Raw genomic sequence first — 21,552 nt, 5'->3', positions numbered from 1 at the left:
GTCTAGAGTTGGAAGAGCTCTTTGCATTCAGCCTGTTGCTTGAAGCTGTCAATGTTTCCTCACTGGACCCCAGACAGCACGCAGAGCTCAATGTGCACTTCTAAGCACAATGCTGGTGTTGTCTTCTGCCTCTTGCAGTTGATCCTTCTGTATGAGCGGAGCACTGAAGTGCTGTGTCTCCTCTGTGTTCACGGTCTTCCAAAGCCACAGCTCCGCTGTGAATCTGAGTGCTCTTCCCTGATAGATGGGGCTCTCCTCTGAGGTGGAAGCAGGCAGAGCCAGCTGGCGCAGGAGGTCATGCGATCAGCACGTGTTCCCCCTGCACGCGGAGGCTGCGCACCGTGATGGGGCACTGTGGTGCTGCCCTCCACCACCTGTTCTTCTGACCTGTGGGGTGTCCCAGAGGGGCCATGGCACCCTGCCACCGTGGTGTTAGCCTGGCCTGAGCTCTGTGCCTAGCCCAGCAGGGCCAGGTCACCCTGTCTGTGGCACTTACCTCTACGGCAGGGAACAGAGTCCTAATGGGCCCAGGGCATGGCTGCCTTTTTCTGTGGTAGGAGTGTCAGGCAGAAAGGATGAGCTGGGGGGTCAGATGGAGCAGACGAGAAGGCATCTGAGTATTGCTGCTCCAAAGTCCCAATTCAAATGTCTGAGACTGCAAAGAAAAGGGAAGAGAGGAGCCCTGAATCTGTGTGGTGCTTCATCCTCCCTAATATGCCTCCAGTGCTTTTGTCTCTGGATGTGTTGCTTCCAGCTCCTGTCCAGGAGCTTCCTGATCCTGGATGCTCCTCTGCAACCAGGCTGTGGGCAATGCAGGATGGCTTGGGGTGGCAGAACAGAAGCTCTCCTAGCACAGGAGGTCCCTCGGTCAGTCCTGATATGAGTGGTACGAGAGAGGTTTCTCTTGGAGCTGAAGACAGAGGACTGTGTCCTGCACCCATGCCATGGATGTCTTGTGGCTCTTGGCTGCAGAGAGCCCTTTGGGCTGGCCTGAGCGGGCACATACCAGTTACCAGTCCAAGTTCCCAGACTTACAACCCACATCACTGCATTTCCACAGCTTCTAGTGAGCCATGCCATTGTCTCCATTTGCTGCCTCACACTGCTAAGTAGCGTTGCTAAAAGTATTGCCGTACCTTGCCTGGGCTGGCTGTGGTGTAGCAAGGAGGCACTGTCAAAGGAGAGAGTAGTGACTTTCACAGCTGTGAGGTGCTCAGCTGGGGCCATGGTCCCTGGCGCCGGTACCTGAGCTCACCACTGTTGCTACCCAGTGGCTTCTGGAGGAGGATAGGGGTGGGCTCACTACAGCTCCATCAGTGTAGTTCTTCGGCCCACACACGGAGGCATTTCCTGGGCTAAGGGAGGCTGTCATGGTGGCAGGAGCTCCCTCCCTACTGTCCCCATAATGTGATGGGACAAGCTGCAGACCTTCTGCCCCATTATCTGGATGCTCTTCAGTTTAAGTCCAGATCCCAGCCCTTCTTCTTCCTGTCTGATTTGGGGCACCTCAGTCTGTCCCAGCAGCTTTCACTGTGACTTACCTGGCCTCTGCCTTTTCTTCCTGGTCTGTGTAGTTATGTTCTCTGCAGCTGAGTGAAGAGTTGACCCACTGCTGGTGGTGGGGGAGAACAAGGAGGCTCTGAGTTTCACGCTTTTTCTTTTTGTCCCCAAGGCCGATGCTGCAACCAGTTTCTTGAGAGCTGCAAGATCTGGGAATCTGGACAAAGCCTTGGATCACCTCAGGAATGGGGTAGATATTAACACCTGTAACCAGGTAGGTGAAACACACAGGGCTTCTGGTACTCTCTCTAGTTCATGTGAAAATGTGGCTTACCAGAAGGCAGACTTGGAGAAGTTGCCCTTGGGGCCAGGAGGGCAGCAATAGCTATAAAGCTCTGGGGAGCCTGGATGTAGTGGCTGGAGCATCGTGAAGAACATTAACAGGTAAGCAGAGAGGGCTCCTTTAGTGTGACAAGTAAATGGGACAACTGGAAGGAGCTCAGCTGCTTCTCAGAGTGCAGAGCAGATAGCTGTGAGGAGTAGCACAGTGGCTGGAACATCACAGGAATGGCTCTTGGGGGTTTTTCCTCTTGCCTGCAGTGGTGCAGTGCTGAGGCTTTTGGATTCCAGAAACTGAAGTTTATCACAAGCAGTGAATGTTTGCAAAATGCCAGTTGTGGTGGTTTGGGAGGTGCTGGGCAGGAGGAGCCCTCCTCATCCTTCACAGAAACCGGTTTGTACAGGAGCAAAGAGCTGCAGGCACTGAGGAATTGTTCTCACATCATCATCAGAACACTTTGTATCTGTGTAGCTGCCAATGCAAGTGGCTGAGCCTGAATTGGGGCAGATGCTGTAGGGACAGATTCAGGGGGCTTAGGCTGAGCAGGGGGAGCAGACTGGATGTGCTGTCACTGCTTTCTGGAGCAGTGGTGTTGCTGGGGAAGCTGACTCAGCAGGCAGCACAAAGGCACACTCATCTGTTTCAGTATCAGGTCCCCAAACCAAGTGAAGTTCAGACCTACTGATTACTGCAGTGCAGCAGCCAGTGCAGTTACTGGGAACAGGTTCCCACCGGGCAAGCAGAGTGCACCTTGGATATTCACTCATTGCCGATAGCAAGCCTAAAAGTAGAGGGAGGATTTCTACGTCCACTGGTCCTGTAATGCTCTAACCCAGAGGGGTATGGGGTTCTGGAGAGGGCTCTGTAAAGAATTACAACAGGGTGACTCATCCACAAGCTAAAGATGATGGCTTTGAACTTCTTTCTCACCAAAAGAGAGGGTCTGTCATCAGCTATCTCCACTGACTGGCTTCAAGTCCTGTTTCCAGACAGACTTCTGGTGCTGGTGTGGGCATTTAACACTTTGATGGAAAGACAATGGCTACAGCAGTATGAGGCTCTTCTCTCAGTGATGTCTTTGCACTGGTTCCTGCCATCTTCTTGAGGTTAGATGGCACTTTGGGGTTTCCTTCTGAGGAATATCAGACCTGTGGGAAAGGTCCAACCTCACATGTCCTGTATTGAATAAAGAGGGATATATGTGGTCAGACCTATCCCACAGGCCCTGTATTCTTACTCAAGTTCAGAGACCTTGACATGCCATCTGATCTTCACTCCACTGATTTCACCTCCTTCATTGCTGCATCAGTATCTTCATCATCCACCTACTGTGTTTCAAATTCTGGCATAGTCCCATCTCATCCACGAGGAGCTGGAGGACTGAGGATGAGTGCGCCTTGCTGTCAGGACTCTCGCCAGCTGGGAACAGCACTGTGATGGCATGTAGGTGCCCAGGAGATGTCCTTTGTTAAGATGGACAGTCCTGATGGGCAGTCCAGAGCAGGTCCCTGCTTTGGGACAGACTAAGTGTGAAGCCTCTGTGTCATTCTGTTGGGCTGCATTTGTCACATTGATAGTCAGTGACTGGGATTTCTGGGAATTATTTGTAGCGTTTGGTGAGGAAAATACAGCACCTTTCAAATTATGCATATCCTGTCGCAGTTTTGGGTCGGGTGAGCTGTCAAGCCAAAGTAAATGTACAAAACAGCCTGTACTGTTCCTGGAGCAGAAATACCAATGGGCCATCAATGGAAACAATCTTCTGTGCTTATTGCGTAACTATTTGTTACATGTTATTGATTTGTTACAAGTTTATAGCGTTCAAAAGGTTGTTTATGAATCCTTTGCATAAAAGGGCTTATGGGCTGAGGGGAGCAGCTGAGCATCTGCGGTCTTGCTCTCCATTTGTTGGTTACACGAGTGTAACTGAGCAAAAGCTTGCATGTCTGTGGCCACTTATCACTTATCCAACTTGTGAGGTAAGGGTGTCAGTGATTATCTGTATGGGGTTGTGTAGGCGTGTCTTCGTCAAAGAAATGGGGCTTGGCCAAAGAAGACGGACTCAGTGTAGCCAGACATGGCTGGGAAGCATTTCCTTTCAGTGGCACTGTTCTGTGGGTATTACAGGACTCCCGCTTGATTTCCCCTTGGAAGGAGATGTTTTGTGCTTGAGGCTTGATAGAACTGTGGAGTTGGTGTGCTGAGGAAGCCTGTGGACTTTCAGATTTTTGCTCTTTGTGCTGTAATCAGAGTTGAGCAAAAGAATTTGCGACTCTTCAGCTATGATCCTGGGCAACTGGTGCTTTGAGTGAGAAAGAGTGGAAAACCCTTTTCCAGTCTGACAACACTATTGAAGCAGTTCTGAGTTTAACTGCAGTGTTGAGGGCTGGAACCGACCCTCCCTGGGCATTTTCTGCTCCCCTACCAATATTTAGGTGGGGGTGAAGCATTTCTGTAAGTGACCTTGCAGTCAGGAGTTGAAACACATGATTGGGAGGCAGAGTACTTGGGCAGGAGCAGGTGTCCCTCTGCCATGCAACAGCACCATGTAGGGGTGAGTAAACCTAGCATATCCACTTGGGAGAAGTGAGGGACAAGGAGAAAAGGTGATATCTGAAAATGTGCAGGTATTTTACCTCTTTTCCAGCAAATATCCCAGCCCTTTTGTGCACATCTGGGAAGTGGAAGAGGGTGACAGAAATAACAGAGCAGAAGCTGTCTTAGTAGCCTTGGGGATGCTGTCTGGCCCAGCATCCTTCCTTCTGACAACCCGGGGATGCTAAAGGACCACAGGCCAGTCCTCTGCTCTTCAGGTTCCACTGTGTAGGAAAAAGGCAAACTAAACTGGGGCACATGCAGAGATGTTCCTGCAAAGTGACTTTAGCACTTTGGGAGATTCCTGAAACCAGTAGAGCTTAACAGTGACACAGTCAACACCTTTTCTACACTCTGCTGCAGCTGAACTCCGGGGGCGCAAAGCCCACCATGGGCTGCAGGATGGGCAGTCGGAAAGCCAGGGAGAAGCCAGCTTCTGGCCTGGAAGCTCACAAACTACTGTGAATTAAATTTGGCTGCTGCTTGATAAAATCATTGTCACAAGCAGGGCTTCTCACTGCACGTTTATTTGTGTAAATGTTAAAGTTTAAAGTTTGTATGTGCACTTACACCGCAGTTGTGACGCATCCTTGCTCTGGGCTGGGCACAAAACTCAGCTCTATGCTTTAGGTGTGAAAAACCTGACTGTGAAGAGGGGCACCCCATGGAAAGTCACTTGAGCAAAGACAGGAGCTGACATGAGGGATGTGCCATGAGCAGGGAGGACTGAAGCAGTTCCTGTGCCTAAAGCACATAAACACTGAGCAGTGGTACCACCCATCCATAGGAAATCACCTACGTGGGCTGCATGTTTTGTGCATGGAGAAACCTCCAGCATTAGTCAGCAACTCAGTGTTCAGTTGTGTGAAGTTTTCCTGGCAGCATGAAGCCGTTTGCGGCACCATGGCTGGTGTGCTGGACGTCAGTGTAGAGGTCAAGGACAGGGCAATCGCTCCTTGCCCCCACCAGCCTGGACTTTCTCCAGCATGCGCCAAGTGCCCACAGTCATGTCGGCACAGGAGCTCAGAGTAGGGTGCTCTCCAGAGAGCTCCATCCCCGGATGATGGCTAATTCCCAGCTTTCTTCCTCCAGAATGGGCTGAACGCCTTGCACCTGGCCTCCAAGGAGGGCCATGTGAAAATGGTGGTGGAGCTGCTGCACAAGGAGATAGTTTTGGAGACAACAACCAAGGTAAGGACAAGAAAATCTGGCCACACTGGTCGTAGCTCTGCACCGTGCCATTGCTTCCAGACACACCAGCAGTAGCTGAGCAGTGATCATGCTGTTTGCTGACAGTACCCAGAGAGACTGTGCCAATGGCAGTGCTTCTAGGCTGGGCCCTAGGACCAGGCTCTGGTTTTAGCACAGGCTTGGCATCTCTAGGTGGGTGGGAGGTGCCTCTCCCCTGTGGGGACCATTGTGGACTTTAGAGGGGAGTAACATAAACCACATGCTCTTGTCCTGTCTAACTAACATCTCCTCCCAGCACAGGCTGCTGCCCCAGGGCAGCCCCTGCATGTTCCTGTGCTGAGATGGCTTCGATACCTTTGTCACAAGCCTGGAGAGCTTTGGTGCTCTGTAAATAACGTCTTGTTCTCTCATGTATCACCACAGCAGGTGTGGTTCTCGCTTGATGACAAGCAAGACAGGGGCACAAGCAAGCAGGGCTGACAAATGAGCTGCCTTCAGCACTAGCTGAAGGGCTGCGAGAACCGGAGGAGGGCTCAGTTGCCACCTCTCTGGTGCTCTCACAGGGTTCTGGACACAGAGCAGAATCTGGCATTCTGCCACACCACCCAAAGGCACAAGTCAGAAGAGCCTGTGTGTACATTTTCCAGCCTGCTCATCATCCCTTATATCTGCTGGGATGCCTTGGCTACCAGGGTGCACACTGCAGTTTTGCCTGAAGACTGCCAGCTCAGCTCCCCCATCCTCCCCCCGCCCTCATCTCTCAGTGCTGAAGATGCACAGCGCCTGACAATGCATACAGCTCCTGCTGCCAGTAACTTCATGGAGGGATGAAATCACTCTCTTCCCTGGCCAGAAAATGGGAAGAGTGGCTGGTTGGTCTACAGTAGGGAGGGAACACGGAGTGACAGCTGCATGGCCTTCTAAAGGTTTTCCTGGCCAGCTGCTCTGGTTGCATCCCCGTTAGCACATGTTAGGCCCATCTTTCCCTGGCATCCTGGGTTGCTTCAGCCCCTGAGCACTGTCCCGTGGTGTCTTTCAGAAGGGAAACACAGCCCTGCACATTGCTGCCTTGGCTGGACAACAGGACGTGGTCCGGGAGCTGGTGAACTATGGGGCCAATGTCAATGCACAGTCCCAGGTAGGGTGATCTGGTCTGAAACGGGAAGGGAAGGGCCTGAAGAGCTGCTGCCATGGGGCAGACTGTACCCATCATGTGTGATGGTGGTGTCGTCCTGGTGGGAACTGTGCCCAGCATGGGTATTTCAGCAGCCCTTTGCAGTTTCCTTCTAGTCTTGTACAGGAGCAAGGACTGCTCTGCCAGGCTCCTGAAAAGAAGCAAGTGTGCAAATGGTGTGGAGGGATTCTTGAGGCACATGGGGAAACCAGTGTGGTCTCTGTCGAGGGAGTCCCTGTCAACACATACAAGCATGCTGAACTTATCCTGAAAGAATTCATGGCTCATGCCTCCCTGGCAAAGCTTTGAGCTCTCCAGCAACCTCTGCAGTTAAACACACTGTGCTTCCTTCACTTCTCTCTTCCTTGGGCCTGGTAGGGCTGAAAGTTCTTCAGATTTTGCCTGATGGGAGAATTGTCTCTGAAGCTCAGGACAATACTGGCAGTGGGCAGAAGGCAGTGTCTCCTGGGTTGACTTTTACAAAGCATTGCCTGTTTTTTTCTGGATAATTGGAACCTTGGACTCCATCTCCCTGTCACTGTTCCACTGTTGCCAAGCTTTTTTCTTTTTCACACCCACAATGGATTCTTCTGTCCCTGCTCACTGACCTGAGAGTGTGGGTGTTGATGGGGGTGTAGGTCTTCAAAGAATTCAAGAAACACAAGGAAAAGTTGTGTTGATGTGCATGGCTCTGTGTTTGCAGAAAGGCTTCACACCTCTCTATATGGCAGCACAGGAGAACCACCTGGAAGTTGTGAAGTTCTTGCTGGAAAATGGAGCCAACCAGAATGTAGCCACAGAGGTGAGATCCTTGGGGAGGAGCCTATGGCCCTGTTTGTGGGGGCTGCTGAGGGATGTGCTGGGTCCTGCCATGGCTCCTTGATTCTCTCCCTCTCCTTGGCAGGATGGCTTCACTCCACTAGCTGTGGCTCTCCAGCAAGGACATGAGAATGTGGTTGCTCACCTTATCAACTATGGGACAAAGGGTAAGGTCCGTCTGCCTGCCCTGCACATAGCAGCCCGCAATGATGACACTCGCACAGCTGCTGTGCTGCTGCAGAATGACCCCAATGCTGATGTCCTCTCCAAGGTGTGTGATTTTCCTATGTTGCCTCTGGGAGCTTCCCCACAACCCCAGGGAGAACAGCAGCTTGGTATGCTGTATTTATCCATAGTTTCATCAGGGAGCATGTGTCTGGCTGGCTGATCCCTCCTTCTTTCCCTAGACTGGATTCACCCCTTTGCACATTGCAGCCCACTATGAGAATCTCAGTGTGGCCCAATTACTGCTGAACCGTGGAGCCAGTGTCAACTTCACACCCCAGGTGAGTGCAGAGTGCACCACCTCCTCTGGTGCTGGGGCTTGTGCTGCTCCAGCACCACAGGAGGATGCTGTGCCTCCTATCCATGTAGGGTGCAGCAGTAGCTGCCAGCGCATGCTGGTGAGATGGGACTATGCAGAAAGTAGCACAGATGCATGGGGAGTTGCAATTAATAACCAGCATGGGGCTGTGACTCCCTTCTGTCAGAAGCAGCCATGCATCCCTGAAAGCTTTTGGGGACCTTGTGTCCAGGCTGAGGGAAAGCTGGAGCTGTTGCTGCAGGGCAGAGCTGATAGAACCTGCAGTTAGGATGCCAGTTTTCCAGACCCACAGGTGAAGCCAAACCCATGAGTTGGTGCTTTCCTGCAAGCTCTGTATAGCTTCTGTCTGCAGCCTTTAGCTGCACAGCCCTCTCTCACAGCCCTGTTAATCAAGCCGTTCCGCAGCGTTGTCCCTGGACACAGATGTAGCTCTCCCTGCCCTCTCTCCTCTGTTTGTCCCTTGCCTTCTTGAAAGCGAAGGGGCTGCTCCTTCAGACGGACTGTTGTTCCTCCTGACAGAATGGGATCACTCCCCTACACATAGCTTCCCGCCGGGGCAACATCATCATGGTACGGCTGCTGCTGGACCGCGGGGCCCAGATAGAGACAAGGACCAAGGTGAGAGCACTTCTGAACACAGCCCATCTCTACATGGGCCATCTCCTTCCCTGAGCTCCTTATATCCAGTGCTTACCCTGCAAACATCTTGCTGGGGATGTGAGGGAAGGTCTCTGGCGCTCTACGGGGATGAACCGGGTTTGTTGCTGGCACATGTAGAGGTGAGAGGAGGCTGCAGGGCTACAAAGGTGTACCCTGGGAGCTGAGGCCAGGCTCAGTTTTGCCTTATTTTGAAGACAAGTCTAAAGCCCCTGTTAGTCCTCTACCTGAAGCAACCTCACCCTTCCATGACATACTGAGCCCTTGAACCCTTCTATCTTCCCAGGATGAGCTGACCCCTCTGCACTGTGCAGCACGCAATGGACATGTGAGAATTGCAGAGATCCTCCTGGACCATGGGGCTCCCATTCAAGCCAAAACCAAGGTACCCAGGTGACTTGGTGGGGCTGGGATAGGCACAGGTCCCAGGGCAGCACAGTGGGGTAACAAGCTGTGCACAGTTGCTGGATGGCCCTCATGGCTGGCATGGGGCTTTTTGGCCTGACAAGGGGTAAGAAGCTTCCTACCCTATTTGGCCCTAGTTGGAGTCCTTTTCCTGAGGGCTTCATCCTTCAAAGGGACCAGTCCTGAGAAGGGGATGGCCTGGGTACAGTCTGCCCCATGGCAGCAGCTCTTCAGGCCCTTCCCTCCACTCGGCATTGCTCCTCTGTAAGTCTCAGTGAGGGATTTTGGGGCTCCTCTGGTAGCACCCTGGGGAATAAGCTGTCTCTTCTGCCCTAGAGCAGTGTCTAGGGGTGCAAGACAGGGGCTGGGTGGGATGCCTGGACCCCCTCCAGGCCCAGCCCTGAGGCCCTGCTCCATGGTCACAGAACGGCTTGTCGCCGATCCACATGGCAGCACAGGGCGACCACCTGGACTGCGTACGCCTGCTCCTGCAGTACAGCGCCGAGATCGACGACATCACCCTGGACCACCTAACGCCTCTGCACGTGGCTGCACACTGTGGACACCACCGGGTGGCCAAGCTGCTGGTGGAGAAGGGGGCAAAGCCGAACTCCCGAGCCCTGGTGAGGAAGGGTGGGTGGGCTGGACCAGGGGAGAGGGAGTGTTCCTGCAAATGACTGTCCATCTGTCTGTCTGCAGAATGGCTTCACACCCCTGCATATTGCCTGCAAGAAAAATCACATCCGCGTGATGGAGCTGCTGCTGAAGACAGGTGCCTCCATTGATGCAGTCACAGAGGTAGGTGGGCTGAGCCTATCCTCAGCTCTCTTGCTTCTGCATATACAGTGTGGGCAACATGTCAGGATGTGATGTCCCTGTTGCTTCTGCCATACCCCAGGGACCTTTCTTGGTGCTCCTTGCAGATCAGACCTATTTAGCCTGACAGCATCTTCCCGAAGGGAAGGGAGATGCAGGGGAGTCTGTAGTTTCCTCCACACTCATCTGCCAGGCTCCTGGAGCAGACTGGGAACTCACATTTTGCCTGTGCTGAGACCTGCCCTGGGGAGAAGGAGGAGGGGACAGTAAGAGATATTGCCAAGGCTATAAGTCCTATTTTGGTTTCTGGCCCCTTTCTCTTCACAGTCAGGCCTAACACCCCTGCACGTGGCTGCCTTCATGGGACACCTGCCCATTGTCAAGACTCTGCTGCAGCGTGGAGCCTCTCCTAATGTGTCCAGTGTGGTGAGTTCCACCCTGGCTAGGGCTTTGGGAACTTAGCTTATTGGGGTTCAGCAGGATATCTAGGTCCTACACCCTCTGTTCACCTGAGCAGTCCCTGGTGCCCTCTGCTTTGTGCTGGCCCTCTGCTTTGTGCAGGGGTTGCAGGCACTGCTCTCCTCTGTTCAGAGCAGAGGAATAACTGCAGAAAGGCATTTTCCCTCCTTTTGCCTTACCACTTTATCCCGTCTTTGGTGCAGAAAGTAGAGACTCCCCTACATATGGCAGCCAGAGCTGGGCACACAGATGTGGCAAAGTACCTGCTGCAGAACAAAGCCAAAGCCAATGCTAAGGCCAAGGTAGGTACAGAGGACCTGTGTGATAATCAGCTCTGGGAACAGCTGGTGCTGGTTTCTTTGCTGTCACGTGCCCACAGTGCAGCCTACCAGGGGCTGTGCAAAAGTGTGAGCAGGGCTGGGACCCCTTTGGCATCGCAAAAAGGACTGGTCCAGGTCTGCCCAAACAGCTTCCTTGCCACCCTCACAGGACGACCAGACTCCTCTGCACTGCGCTGCACGCATTGGCCACACTGGCATGGTCAAACTCCTTTTGGAGAACAACGCCAACCCCAGCCTGGCCACCACCGCAGGGCACACGCCCCTGCACATTACTGCCAGAGAGGGGCACATGGACACAGCCCTGGCCCTGCTGGAGAAGGGAGCCTCACAGACCTGCATGACCAAGGTAGGCTGCTGAATCCACTGCTGCGGAGGCATTGCCCAGCTGGGGCAGGCTGGTGGCATGGTGTCCCTGTCGCAGGAGGGGCAGCCTCCTGTGTTGCAGCAGGTTGCCAGCACTCTCTTCATCTCTGCCACCCTGTGATGGGCTGCCTTTCTCCTCAGAAAGGATTTACCCCTCTCCACGTTGCAGCCAAGTATGGAAAGGTGGATGTGGCAGAGTTGCTGTTGGCTCATGATGCTCACCCCAATGCAGCAGGGAAGGTAAGTGTTGCTTCTGTGGGAGGAGTGGTCTAGTATGGGGAGAGGCTCTGTCTCATCTGTCTGTACTCTCTCCCCCACTGCAGAATGGCCTGACTCCACTGCATGTGGCTGTGCACCACAACAACCTGGAGATCGTCAAGCTACTGCTTCCCAAGGGGAGCTCCCCACACAACTCCGCCTGGGTAAAGTCTGAGCTGGGCTTCCCTGGGGATGTGGGGATGTGGTGTGTGTCCACTGCCTGCCAGTCTGCTCCTCAACCCTGGCACTCAGGGACTGTATAAGGGACTGATCACCACCAGCCTCTCTCCATGTCTGCTGCTCATGCCTGCCTGTCCTAACACCATGTGGAGCGGCAGGGTGCCAGGCAGTGGTCCTGTTCCAGCAGATAGGCTGCGTCAGGGATGGTCCCTGCTAACAGCAGGGTGGTTGCTGCGTGGGGAACGTGTTTCCATGGCAAGTCCTGCAGAGCAGCGCTGCGGTCTGGCAGTTTGGGAAACCACAGGCAAATGTTTGCATGCAGCTATGAAGCAGTGAGTCAGAAAACCCACAAGCTTGTGAGTCACCCGGCTCTGCCTGAGCATGGGGAGCATCTCCCCGCAGAGCACACCAGCGGGCGCCTTGCTTCCCATGTTGTTTGCAAAAGCTGCATCCTCAAAACAGCCAAGTGGCTGGTGGTGCCAGCTCTCCCCATCTGGCACTTTCCTGTCCCTAGTGCGGGCTGCCGGCAGACATGCTGGGCAGGCACCGGGAGCAGCCGGTACCAGCGCCAGCCCCCCGTTGGGCTGCGTCACCGACAGCCTGCGCGTCAGCCTGGGCAGCGGGTGTCTGCCAGCTGCTCTGCTCCTGCAGCGTGGCAGCAGAGGCTCAGGACTCAAGGCCCTGCAGTCTCTGCCTGAATGCTAATGCTGTCTATTGGGAGTTTAGCGCCACACCTCAGGCAGGCACATTCCAGGAGGTGTGTCTGCCCCAGCTTTTTGCAGCTCCCAGAGGCTGCATACTGCTGCAGAAAATAATGTGTCGAAAACTCCAGCCCATACCAGTGGCGCCTGAAGCAGGTGGTCTTTGAAACCCCCGTGCTGACTTGGCCGGAAGAGAGGGATTTGATGTTAGTGTCAGGGCTGATCGCTGTCAGAGAGATGGTGTGGGGGGCAACCCTGAGCTCTGGAGGCAAGTAGGAAGGGCAGACCTGGCCTGCGGAGGCAGGGGGGCACTTGTTTCTTCTAGTCTGCTCGGAAGGGCTGAGCACTGCAATGAGCCTCTCTCCCTGCAGAATGGGTACACCCCCCTGCACATCGCTGCCAAGCAGAACCAGATGGAAGTAGCCAGCAGCCTGCTGCAGTACGGAGCTTCTGCAAATGCTGAGTCTATGCAGGGAGTCACTCCCCTGCACCTGGCTTCCCAGGAGGGGCATGCAGACATGGTAGCACTGCTTTTCTCCAAACAAGCCAATGGCAACCTAGGCAACAAGGTAAGTTGTCCCAGCACATCCTGCCAGGCTGGAGGCAAACCAGGCGGCAGAGAACAGCAGTCTGGATGGTGGTTCAGGCCCCTGTGCCTCCCTGTGTTTGGGCTGTGTCAGTCAGTTTGCCAAACTGGAGACCTGACAGAGTCTCTGCTGCTGGACCTGCAGTGATGGCAGTGCCACTATGCTGAGACCTCCTCTCTTTGCAGAGTGGCCTGACTCCTCTCCATCTTGTGGCCCAAGAGGGGCATGTGCTGGTTGCTGATGTTCTAGTGAAACATGGAGTCACAGTGGATGCAATGACCAGGGTAAAGTAGTGCCTTGAGCATGGCTTTGGTGAAACACTTGGGGGAACTACCTCTAAGCCTACTCAGGGAAGAGTTTTTCTCTTTTCTCTCTTTTCTCTCTTTTCTCTCTTTTCTCTCTTTTCTCTCTTTTCTCTCTTTTCTCTCTTTTCTCTCTTTTTTCTCTCTTTTCTCTCTTTTCTGTCTTTTTTCTTTTTTCTCTCTCTCTTCTTGAGACTCCCTTTTAGCAGGCATCCTTACCATTTTGCCTGTGTCCTGGGGACTCTTCCTCCTCTTTCCCCCACCTCTCTGGAGGGGTGATTCTTGCCTGCTCCTATAGCTCACTTCTGTACCCACAGGTAGAGCATGGTTTGAAGCCCTCTGCTTTGGTCTTAGGCTTTTGGGAAGCCCCCATATGTGTGCCTCATCCTTCATGCATGGGGGCTTGCCTGTGGGATGAGCATATCCAAGCCAGGAGGGCAGTAAGCAGTTGTGATGGCAGACTGAGACCTGATCTTGTCTTTCAGATGGGGTATACCCCACTGCATGTGGCCAGCCATTATGGGAACATCAAGATGGTGAAGTTTTTGCTGCAGCACCAAGCGGATGTCAATGCCAAGACTAAGGTACAGAGTGTCCTGTGTTCCAAGAACCCTTCTGCCCTGGGCAATGGCATGCAGGTTCATGGGGAAGTGGAGCTGTCCTTATGCTCCAGGCATGAAGCACAGTGTGTGAGGACTGGGGGCATTTCTGGGGCAACAGACTTCCAGAACTAATTGCAGCATTGTCTGTCCTCCCCTGCAGCTAGGCTACACCCCCCTGCACCAAGCAGCACAGCAGGGACACACGGACGTGGTGACACTGCTGCTTAAGCATGGCGCATCTCCCAACGAGATTAGCACAGTGAGTACAATGCTTCCTTGCACATCCCCACTCTGTGGCAAGCTCAGGCAGCTGCCTGAGCTGCCCTGTGGCTGCTGCTGACCCAGGCTTTCCTCTGTGCACAGAATGGCACCACTCCCCTGGCCATCGCAAAGCGGCTTGGCTACATTTCTGTCACAGATGTGCTCAAGATTGTCACAGAGGAAACCGACCTCCCAGTGAGTCCCTGGGTACTAGGACCAGGATGCTGTGGAGGAGGGCTGGGACTGGGAGCAGCCTGGGCAAGGTCTGCAGCTGGGTGCCTAGTCCAGGTGTAAGGAGGGGGCTGCAGATAGCTGTGCAGCAAAATGCTGGCTTCTTCTGACTCTGCTCTGCTCCCACAGTCAGTTGGTGACAAGCAGCGCATGAGCTTCCCAGAGACTGTAGATGAGATTCTGGACGTATCAGAGGATGAAGGTGAGGGGTGGGAGTTGGGTCACACCATCCCAGAGATCTGATGGCTGGGTCAGTGTGGCAGGCAGCAGTCATGGAGATGGCACTGGTGTTCCTGTTCGAACAGGGACACCCCCAGGGCGGGGGAGTTGTGTGGGCCCTGCTGTGGTCTTGCAGAGGATGAGGGAAGCCCACCAGACTCCTGAGGTGGCATCTCCTGGCTTGGGTGCTTCCCTACACTATGCAGGAGGGAAATGTCTGAAATGTCTGGACATCTCCATGATCCCATGCCCCAGGGACTGTGCAGAGAGCCCTTGGGCATGAAGAGCCCACACTGTACCTTGCTCTGCTGGAGGGTACCAGCTCCCAGCCCAGCTGCAGCTGGTTTGCTCCTGCACCCTCCCACCAATACCTCACTTTTGCCTCTTCTTACTTTGCAGGCACTGCTCATGTCACAGTAATGGGTATGAAATGTGTCCCCCTGCCCCAGCTCAATGGCCCATTTCACCCCATGGCCACTAACCATCCGCACGCCATATCGATCTGCTAAGCCTTGCTGCTGGTCTGGTGCTCTCCAGTGCCAGCCCTGCCATCCTACCCTGCCAATCCATGTCCGTGCTGCTTGCTGTGGTGTGACTGCATGAACGGGCATCCTCCCACTCAGGAGGGCCCTGACTCCCTTGTCAGACCCAGGCCCTGTCCATGGCAGGTGGAGGAACCTGGAACTGTGAAGAAGACAGGTTTCCCTCCACAAGTGCCCACGTCATCCTAGCCAGAGTAGGGATTAACCTGAGAGCTCAAGGGTCTCTGCTGCTGTGGTCCCCTCCCCATCTCTGGGGCACTCTTTCTGCTTTGGGAGGTGCTGGACACCCTCCCACAGGGCACTGGCCAGAGTCAAACTCTGATGAGCTAGTTAGCAGGTATTAATGGGACCAGTGGTCAGCATTAGCAGAGCTCTGTGCGTCCAGGGGGATGTAGTGTTAGGGCAGCCTCCTGCACCCCCAGTCATGCCTATGTCCCTGTCCCAGACATCGAAGTGTAAGGTGTAGTCTCTGCACTGTGTTTGGTGCTGTGAGAAAGAGGTTAGTGAGCAGTCAAATTTCCTGATGGCTCCCACAACTCCTGTTCCACTGGCCTGCTGCATGGGCCTTGCCCTGCCAGCAGACCCATTCTGGCAAACAGTAAAGCTCCCCATGTCTGGCTGAGACCCAGGGGGCAAGTGTGTGTCAAGCAGTGGGAGCAAGGATGGGCCCTGGCTCCAGCCCTGAGGAGGGGTGGAGGCAAGGGCTGGATATCTGTGTTCCCCTGTCCATCTGCCTCTGCTTGCTGAGCCAGCTCTTGGTTTCAGAGGAAGAGCTGATTGCACCAAAGCCCAAGACACCTGATCTCAGAGACCAGGAAGGCAAAAGGGAGATACTGGAGTTCATGACTACAACGACACTGGAGCAAACGTAAGAGACAGTATGGTGGGGAGGGAGCAGGTACAGGGCAGAGGACCAGCCCTGTGCTGGGCTGGGCTTCCTGCAGGGCACATAAGTTTCCAGGCAAGGGACAGATCACTAAGCCCTCACCGGCTGGCATGGCAGGCAAAGCTGGACAGTGCTGTTCCTGCACCAGGAAATGGGACTGCTGCTTAGTTTGCTTTTGTCCAGTGGCACCAGGACTCTGTGGGGATGGGCAGGGGCTGAGGGACCTTACCACTTCTGTGGCTGTCACTACCCTCTCCTGCCAGGGTGGAGTCTCCAGCTGTCCTGCAGGTCCCCTGCATCCCACCTGAAACTGTGGTGACCAGAGCTGAGGAGACTGAGCAGGTAGGACCTGTGGAGACAGAAGCTGAGCAAGTCAGCCTGCTGCATGCACCCTCGGCGTCCCCACAGGAGGTGAGCATGAGATACAGGCTGCCATGACCTCCCTCAGGCACTCCCTGCTGGGGCAGCTCCCCTATCACCACAGCGCTCAAGTGTGTGATGGGTAATGGGCATTGACCCGGCGGTACAGGACTGTCCAACGAGGATTGTGTAAGGGTGGGCAGGCTCAACACCCACAGATAGGACCCTTTGCCCACCGGGTCTCTTCCCTGCCTTACACAGCCCTCCAAAGAGTTTGACGAGGACTCCCTGATCCCCAGCAGCCCTGCCACTGAGACCTCGGATAACATCAGCCCAGTGGCCAGCCCTGTGCACACAGGGTGAGTGCCCAGCCTGTGCAGCACATGCATGCTCTGTTCACGAGCTGACTGCAAGGTGCCCACATGCTTTTGCCTCTGTCCACTCCAGGTTCCTGGTGAGTTTCATGGTGGATGCTCGTGGTGGCTCCATGCGGGGCAGCCGGCACCACGGTCTGCGCGTGGTCATCCCGCCCCGTGCCTGTGCCGCACCGACCCGCATTACCTGCCGCCTGGTGAAGCCCCAAAAGCTACCTGCACCCCCACCACTGGCTGAGGAGGAGGGTCTGGGCAGTCGGATCATTGCACTGGGGCCTGCTGGTGCCCAGTTCCTCAGGTGAGCACAGCTGGGAACAGAGCAGATTGGGCTGCCCACACCAGGGTTACCCCTCAGGACTGGGCACAGATCTGGGCTCATCTGGAGGGCTTTACCATCCAGGGCAAGAACTCTGCCTGCCTCTGCTTAGCAGATGAAAGATCCCACCTTTTGTTGGGTGCAGCATGGTTCCGGCACAGGTCATTCAAGAGTAACAGAACAGGGGCAGCCCTGAGCAGCCCTATCCCATCAGGTGCAGAGCCTTCTTCCCCCAGCAGCCGCACAGCATGGGCAGGCACTCTGCACAAGGCCATCCTGCAGCCTGTGTGTCCTTGTGGCAGCTTGTGGGTGCCAGTGGCCTTCCTCTGCTATCTGCAGCCCTGTCATTGTGGAGATTCCACACTTTGCCTCGTATGGACGTGGAGACCGTGAGCTGGTAGTGCTGCGCAGCGAGAATGGCTCTGTCTGGAAAGAGCACCGCAACCGCTATGAGGAGAGCTACATGGACCAGCTGCTCAATGGCATGGATGAGGGTGAGCATGCCAGGAAAGCAGGGGCTCCACACCTCAGGCAGGCAGGCAGGGCTGCGGTGGCCTGGGTGGTGGAATGGGGCTGAGTGGTGTGGTCAGTGTAGCACGGAGGGGTGTTGAGTGACAGCCACAGACTTGGTGTATGAGCACTGGTGGCTGTGCTTTCCTTGCAGAGCTGGAGAGTCAGGAGGAGCTGGATAAGAAGAGGGTCTGCCGGATCATCACTACCGACTTCCCTCTCTACTTTGTGGTCATGTCCCGGATTTGCCAGGACTGCGATATGATTGGCCCTGAGGGAGGGTGTTTGAAAAGTACACTGGTGCCCATGGTACAGGCCACCTTCCCAGACACTGCTGTCACCAAAAGAGTGAGGCTGGCCCTGCAGGTGAGCCTCAGAGAGCCTGGCCTGGGGTCCAGACATGCTTCTGCAATCAGGGGTGGGTAGCAAGCCCAGGCTGTGTCTCAGCCTGGGGGAAAACCATCCCTGATGCCCGTTCTTGCGCTACCCACAGGCACAGCCTGTGCCTGATGAGTTGGTGACTAAGCTGCTGGGGAACCAAGCGACCTTCAGCCCCATTGTCACAGTGGAGCCACGACGGAGGAAGTTCCACCGCCCCATTGGCCTCCGTATCCCACTGCCGCCATCCTGGAAGGACAATCCCCGAGACAGTGGTGAGGGCGACACCACCAGCCTACGTCTGCTCTGCAGTGTGATCGGTGAGACTTCAAGCGTGCTCTCAGTGGGGATGGGCTGGGCTGCCTCAGGGGGATGCAGCTCCAGGGAGCTCAGTAAAGGGCACAGCTGTGGAGAAGGCAAATGCCTAGGGGATGCAGACCCCAGACTTATGGAAAGACAGTATGCTCACCCTTGCTTTCTGCTGCAGGAGGGACAGCCCAAGCCCAGTGGGAAGACATAACAGGCACCACAAAGCTGGTCTATGAAAATGAGTGTGCTAACTTTACCACCAATGTGTCTGCCAGGTGAGTCCTGGGCAAATGTGTGTCCATCTGAGGATATCTGGTGCTCCTTGGGCCTTGCTACCGTCTTTGCCAGGAGAAGCCCCTTACCCCTGATGCTGTGCTGCCCTATTCCTACATGCAGGGGGGTTTCCTCTAGCCTAGAGACCCCCGTGCTGCCTGAGCACACTTCAGGAAACACCCATGACAGCTGGGTGTGCAGAAGGAAGGGGTCCATTATTTGTACTTGGGTGGGTTCCCATCACAGATGGGGCTACATCTGTGTCCAGAACTCTTGGGGCTTCCCCTGCAGTCCAGCTGGCTGTTGAGGGTGGTGGAGGCAGCTCCCTGGTACCACCACCCAGCAGCACCCTGACCCAGATCTCCTGCAGGTTCTGGCTGGCCGACTGCCCACGCACTGCTGAGGCTGTGCACTTTGCCACCATGCTGTACAAGGAGCTGACAGCAGTGCCCTACATGGCCAAATTTGTGGTCTTTGCAAAGATGAATGATGCACGAGAAGGCCGGCTGCGCTGCTACTGCATGACTGATGACAAGGTTGACAAGACTTTAGAGCAGCATGAGAACTTCACTGAGGTGGCCCGCAGCAGAGACATTGAGGTTTGTCCCCAGCAGCACGTGTGGAGGGCAGCAGGGAGAGGGGTAACAAAGTGAGGGGAGACTGATGCCAGTGGAAAGGCCTGGCCCTTGCCTGGCCGGGAGAGTCAGAGTTACCTGCCCTGTCCAGGAGCAGGAGAAGCAGCTCTGCACGGGTTCTGAGCATATTTTCTGCTCCTGGTCAGGTGGTGGAGGGAATGCCTTTGCATGTCGAACTCTCAGGGAACCTGGTGCCTGTCAAGAAGGCCACTCAGCCCCGCACCTTCCTCTTCCAGTCCTTCCGGGAGAATCGTCTTGTCATCCCCATCAAGGTAATGTCAGGGTACAGGACTGGGCAAGAAGTTAGGGCCCTTGCCTGTGCCAAGCCACCTAACTGGGCTCTGGCACTCAGGTCCGGGACAGCAGCCGGGAAGCCAGTGGCTCCCTGTCTTTCTTGCGCAAGGCCATGAAATACGAGGACCTCCAGCATGTGCTTTGCCACCTGAACATCAGCATACCACCTTGCACCAAGGTCAGTGTAGGGTCTTTGGCATTCTGGTAGGGGGCAGTGAGGGCCCATCCCTTCCCCAAGTGCAGGGGACAGCCCTTGCTGTCAGCTTTCTTCTTCACTGGCTCCATGTTGTGCCACTCAGGAGCTGAAGGAGAAGCAGTTGTGTCAGGGCAGAGTGGCTGTCCTCTTTTCAAGCTGTTGATCCCTTGTTTTGTCACCACTTTCACAGGGAAACGCCAGTGATGAGCGAAGGAGGACACTGACACCATTGTCTCTGCGGGAGCGATACAACATTCTAAGTGAGACCACTTTTGGTATGCAGCCTGCTGGGACCATTTCAGCCCACTCACTTCCTACACTTGGGGTGCCCAAGCCAGTGGAAAGGCTGGGATGATCCTTTCATAGTTGCACTCATAGTAACTTCCCCTTCCCTGAAAGTTTCCTTGGTCCTGCCTGCAGGGCAGTGCTGTGCCTATGGGTCTGTGTGGCCCCCGCTGCCAGCACCCCATTCCCCTCACCACTCTGGTGCAGGGCCCTGTGCAGCTGAGCTGTGACTCCCTCTTCTCCTCCAGGCTCTCTGAGCAGCACGGACAAGGCAGACCAGAAGATGGTTGACATAGCAGAACAGCTGGGCCTCAGCTGGGCCGGTGAGTCCACACCTGACAGTTCTCAGGATCCACAACACTCCTCGGAAAGCTGACACTTAGACTGGAAGTGTGCTGCCAGGTGTAGTGATGGCTTTACACTGCACCCCTGCTGCGAGCATTCCAGGGCACTGAAGTGGACCTTCCTGTGGCTGCACACATATTCATATGCATGGGTACAAGGCTTGGGCTTTGTTATGAGTTGTACAGGTTGCTGCTGTTCATTGCAGCCACACACCCAATGGCAGAGCCCACACTTCTTAGCGTAAGACCCTATTGCGCTAGCAACAGCCAGCCTGAGCAGGGGGCCTTCGACCTCTGTCCCATCCCAGCTCCTGCATGTTCTGCTCTGCTCAGCTGTATGTAACAGAGGGTCTTCTGCACTGGTCCTGGCTGAGCCCTTCATAATGTCCCTAGCCTTGTGGTGGGCACCAGAGGACGTGACACTGATGTGGTGTTTTCCCCAGAGCTGGCACGTGAGCTGCAGTTTGGGGTGGATGACATCAACAGGATACGTGTGGAGAACCCCAACTCCCTTCTGGAGCAGAGCATAGCCTTACTCAACCTCTGGGCCAGCCGCGAGGGCAAGAATGTCAAGAGTGAGTAGTTGTGCCCTTTTACAGGCACAGAAGTGGCAGGGCTAGCTATGCAGAACAGTGTGTGCATCTTCAAGGATCACTGGCTGGCTTTACAGTGGTGCTTCATGCATATCTGCCTTCCCTGCCCACCTGGAGGGTGTCTGGGGCATGGCTGTGTCTCCGCAAGTGACTAGTTTGCTGACACCCTCTTCCTCCTTGCAGTTGAGAACCTGTACACGGCACTGAGGAACATTGACCGCAGCGAGATTGTCAATATGCTGGAGGGCTCTGGTCGGCAGAGCCGCAGCCTGAAGGGAAGTTGGCGCTACTCAGACAGAGACTACTCCCTCTCACCATCCCAGATGAATGGTGAGCCCCAGCTTCTGGCAGGGAACGCAGGAGGGCCCTGGGGGCACAGTCTGTGCAGAGATTGGGGCTGGTGTCTTGCCTGAGTGGGTTGCACCCACAGAGAACTGAGTGGGCACAAAGCATTGCTGACAGATGCGGCCTCTTCACTGGGGCTTATGCTGCAGAAAGCTTGGCTCTGCCACACTGCTTTCTCAGAAACTCTCCAGGTGGGAATGACATGTGTTCTTTATCCCAATGCGCCAGTGAGAGGTGCCTCTGGCTGTGCAAGCTGATCAGTGGCCAGGGAGCTCACTGAGTCCTGGCTGCACAGCTGTGCTGATGTGCCTGGGCTGGGTCCCAGGCAGAGTGTGCCTGGGTGTGGGGACACAGCCAGAGTCAGCTG

The 21,552-nt window shown here is 55.0% G+C and overlaps 1 protein-coding gene across 14 annotated transcripts in view; it reads left to right on the top strand.

The window, feature by feature from the left end:
* ANK1 (ankyrin 1) overlaps window positions 1-21,552 on the top strand; it is a 55,067-nt gene that overhangs the window by 24,553 nt on the left and 8,962 nt on the right. For 11 of the 14 annotated variants that reach the window (XR_009208523.1, XR_009208522.1, XM_058423720.1 and 8 more), the window contains 37 exons: window positions 1,673-1,774; window positions 5,528-5,626; window positions 6,666-6,764; window positions 7,504-7,602; window positions 7,705-7,890; window positions 8,027-8,125; window positions 8,683-8,781; window positions 9,107-9,205; window positions 9,651-9,848; window positions 9,925-10,023; window positions 10,369-10,467; window positions 10,704-10,802; window positions 10,990-11,187; window positions 11,346-11,444; window positions 11,528-11,626; window positions 12,715-12,912; window positions 13,116-13,214; window positions 13,718-13,816; window positions 13,995-14,093; window positions 14,198-14,290; window positions 14,456-14,528; window positions 14,945-14,968; window positions 15,853-15,955; window positions 16,237-16,384; window positions 16,595-16,692; window positions 16,781-17,005; window positions 17,363-17,517; window positions 17,688-17,899; window positions 18,027-18,231; window positions 18,399-18,495; window positions 18,864-19,092; window positions 19,275-19,400; window positions 19,481-19,600; window positions 19,809-19,893; window positions 20,152-20,226; window positions 20,691-20,822; window positions 21,024-21,170. Coding sequence is in view for 12 of the 14 variants with exons in the window: in XM_058423720.1 (XP_058279703.1) it covers window positions 1,673-1,774; window positions 5,528-5,626; window positions 6,666-6,764; window positions 7,504-7,602; window positions 7,705-7,890; window positions 8,027-8,125; window positions 8,683-8,781; window positions 9,107-9,205; window positions 9,651-9,848; window positions 9,925-10,023; window positions 10,369-10,467; window positions 10,704-10,802; window positions 10,990-11,187; window positions 11,346-11,444; window positions 11,528-11,626; window positions 12,715-12,912; window positions 13,116-13,214; window positions 13,718-13,816; window positions 13,995-14,093; window positions 14,198-14,290; window positions 14,456-14,528; window positions 14,945-14,968; window positions 15,853-15,955; window positions 16,237-16,384; window positions 16,595-16,692; window positions 16,781-17,005; window positions 17,363-17,517; window positions 17,688-17,899; window positions 18,027-18,231; window positions 18,399-18,495; window positions 18,864-19,092; window positions 19,275-19,400; window positions 19,481-19,600; window positions 19,809-19,893; window positions 20,152-20,226; window positions 20,691-20,822; window positions 21,024-21,170 (4,615 nt within the window). In the remaining 2 variants the exon portion in view is untranslated. The remainder of the gene's footprint in view (window positions 1-1,672; window positions 1,775-5,527; window positions 5,627-6,665; window positions 6,765-7,503; window positions 7,603-7,704; window positions 7,891-8,026; window positions 8,126-8,682; window positions 8,782-9,106; window positions 9,206-9,650; window positions 9,849-9,924; window positions 10,024-10,368; window positions 10,468-10,703; window positions 10,803-10,989; window positions 11,188-11,345; window positions 11,445-11,527; window positions 11,627-12,714; window positions 12,913-13,115; window positions 13,215-13,717; window positions 13,817-13,994; window positions 14,094-14,197; window positions 14,291-14,455; window positions 14,529-14,944; window positions 14,969-15,852; window positions 15,956-16,236; window positions 16,385-16,594; window positions 16,693-16,780; window positions 17,006-17,362; window positions 17,518-17,687; window positions 17,900-18,026; window positions 18,232-18,398; window positions 18,496-18,863; window positions 19,093-19,274; window positions 19,401-19,480; window positions 19,601-19,808; window positions 19,894-20,151; window positions 20,227-20,690; window positions 20,823-21,023; window positions 21,171-21,552) is intronic. The other 3 variants (XM_040087715.1, XM_040087714.2, XM_040087698.1) reach the window with 2 other exon arrangements.

The sequence above is a fragment of the Hirundo rustica genome, chromosome 28, assembly GCF_015227805.2.
Source record: "Hirundo rustica isolate bHirRus1 chromosome 28, bHirRus1.pri.v3, whole genome shotgun sequence".
Lineage (NCBI taxonomy): Eukaryota > Metazoa > Chordata > Aves > Passeriformes > Hirundinidae > Hirundo > Hirundo rustica.
The sequence above is the reverse complement of the archived record's forward strand: the minus strand, read 5'-3'. Positions and strand labels throughout refer to the sequence as shown.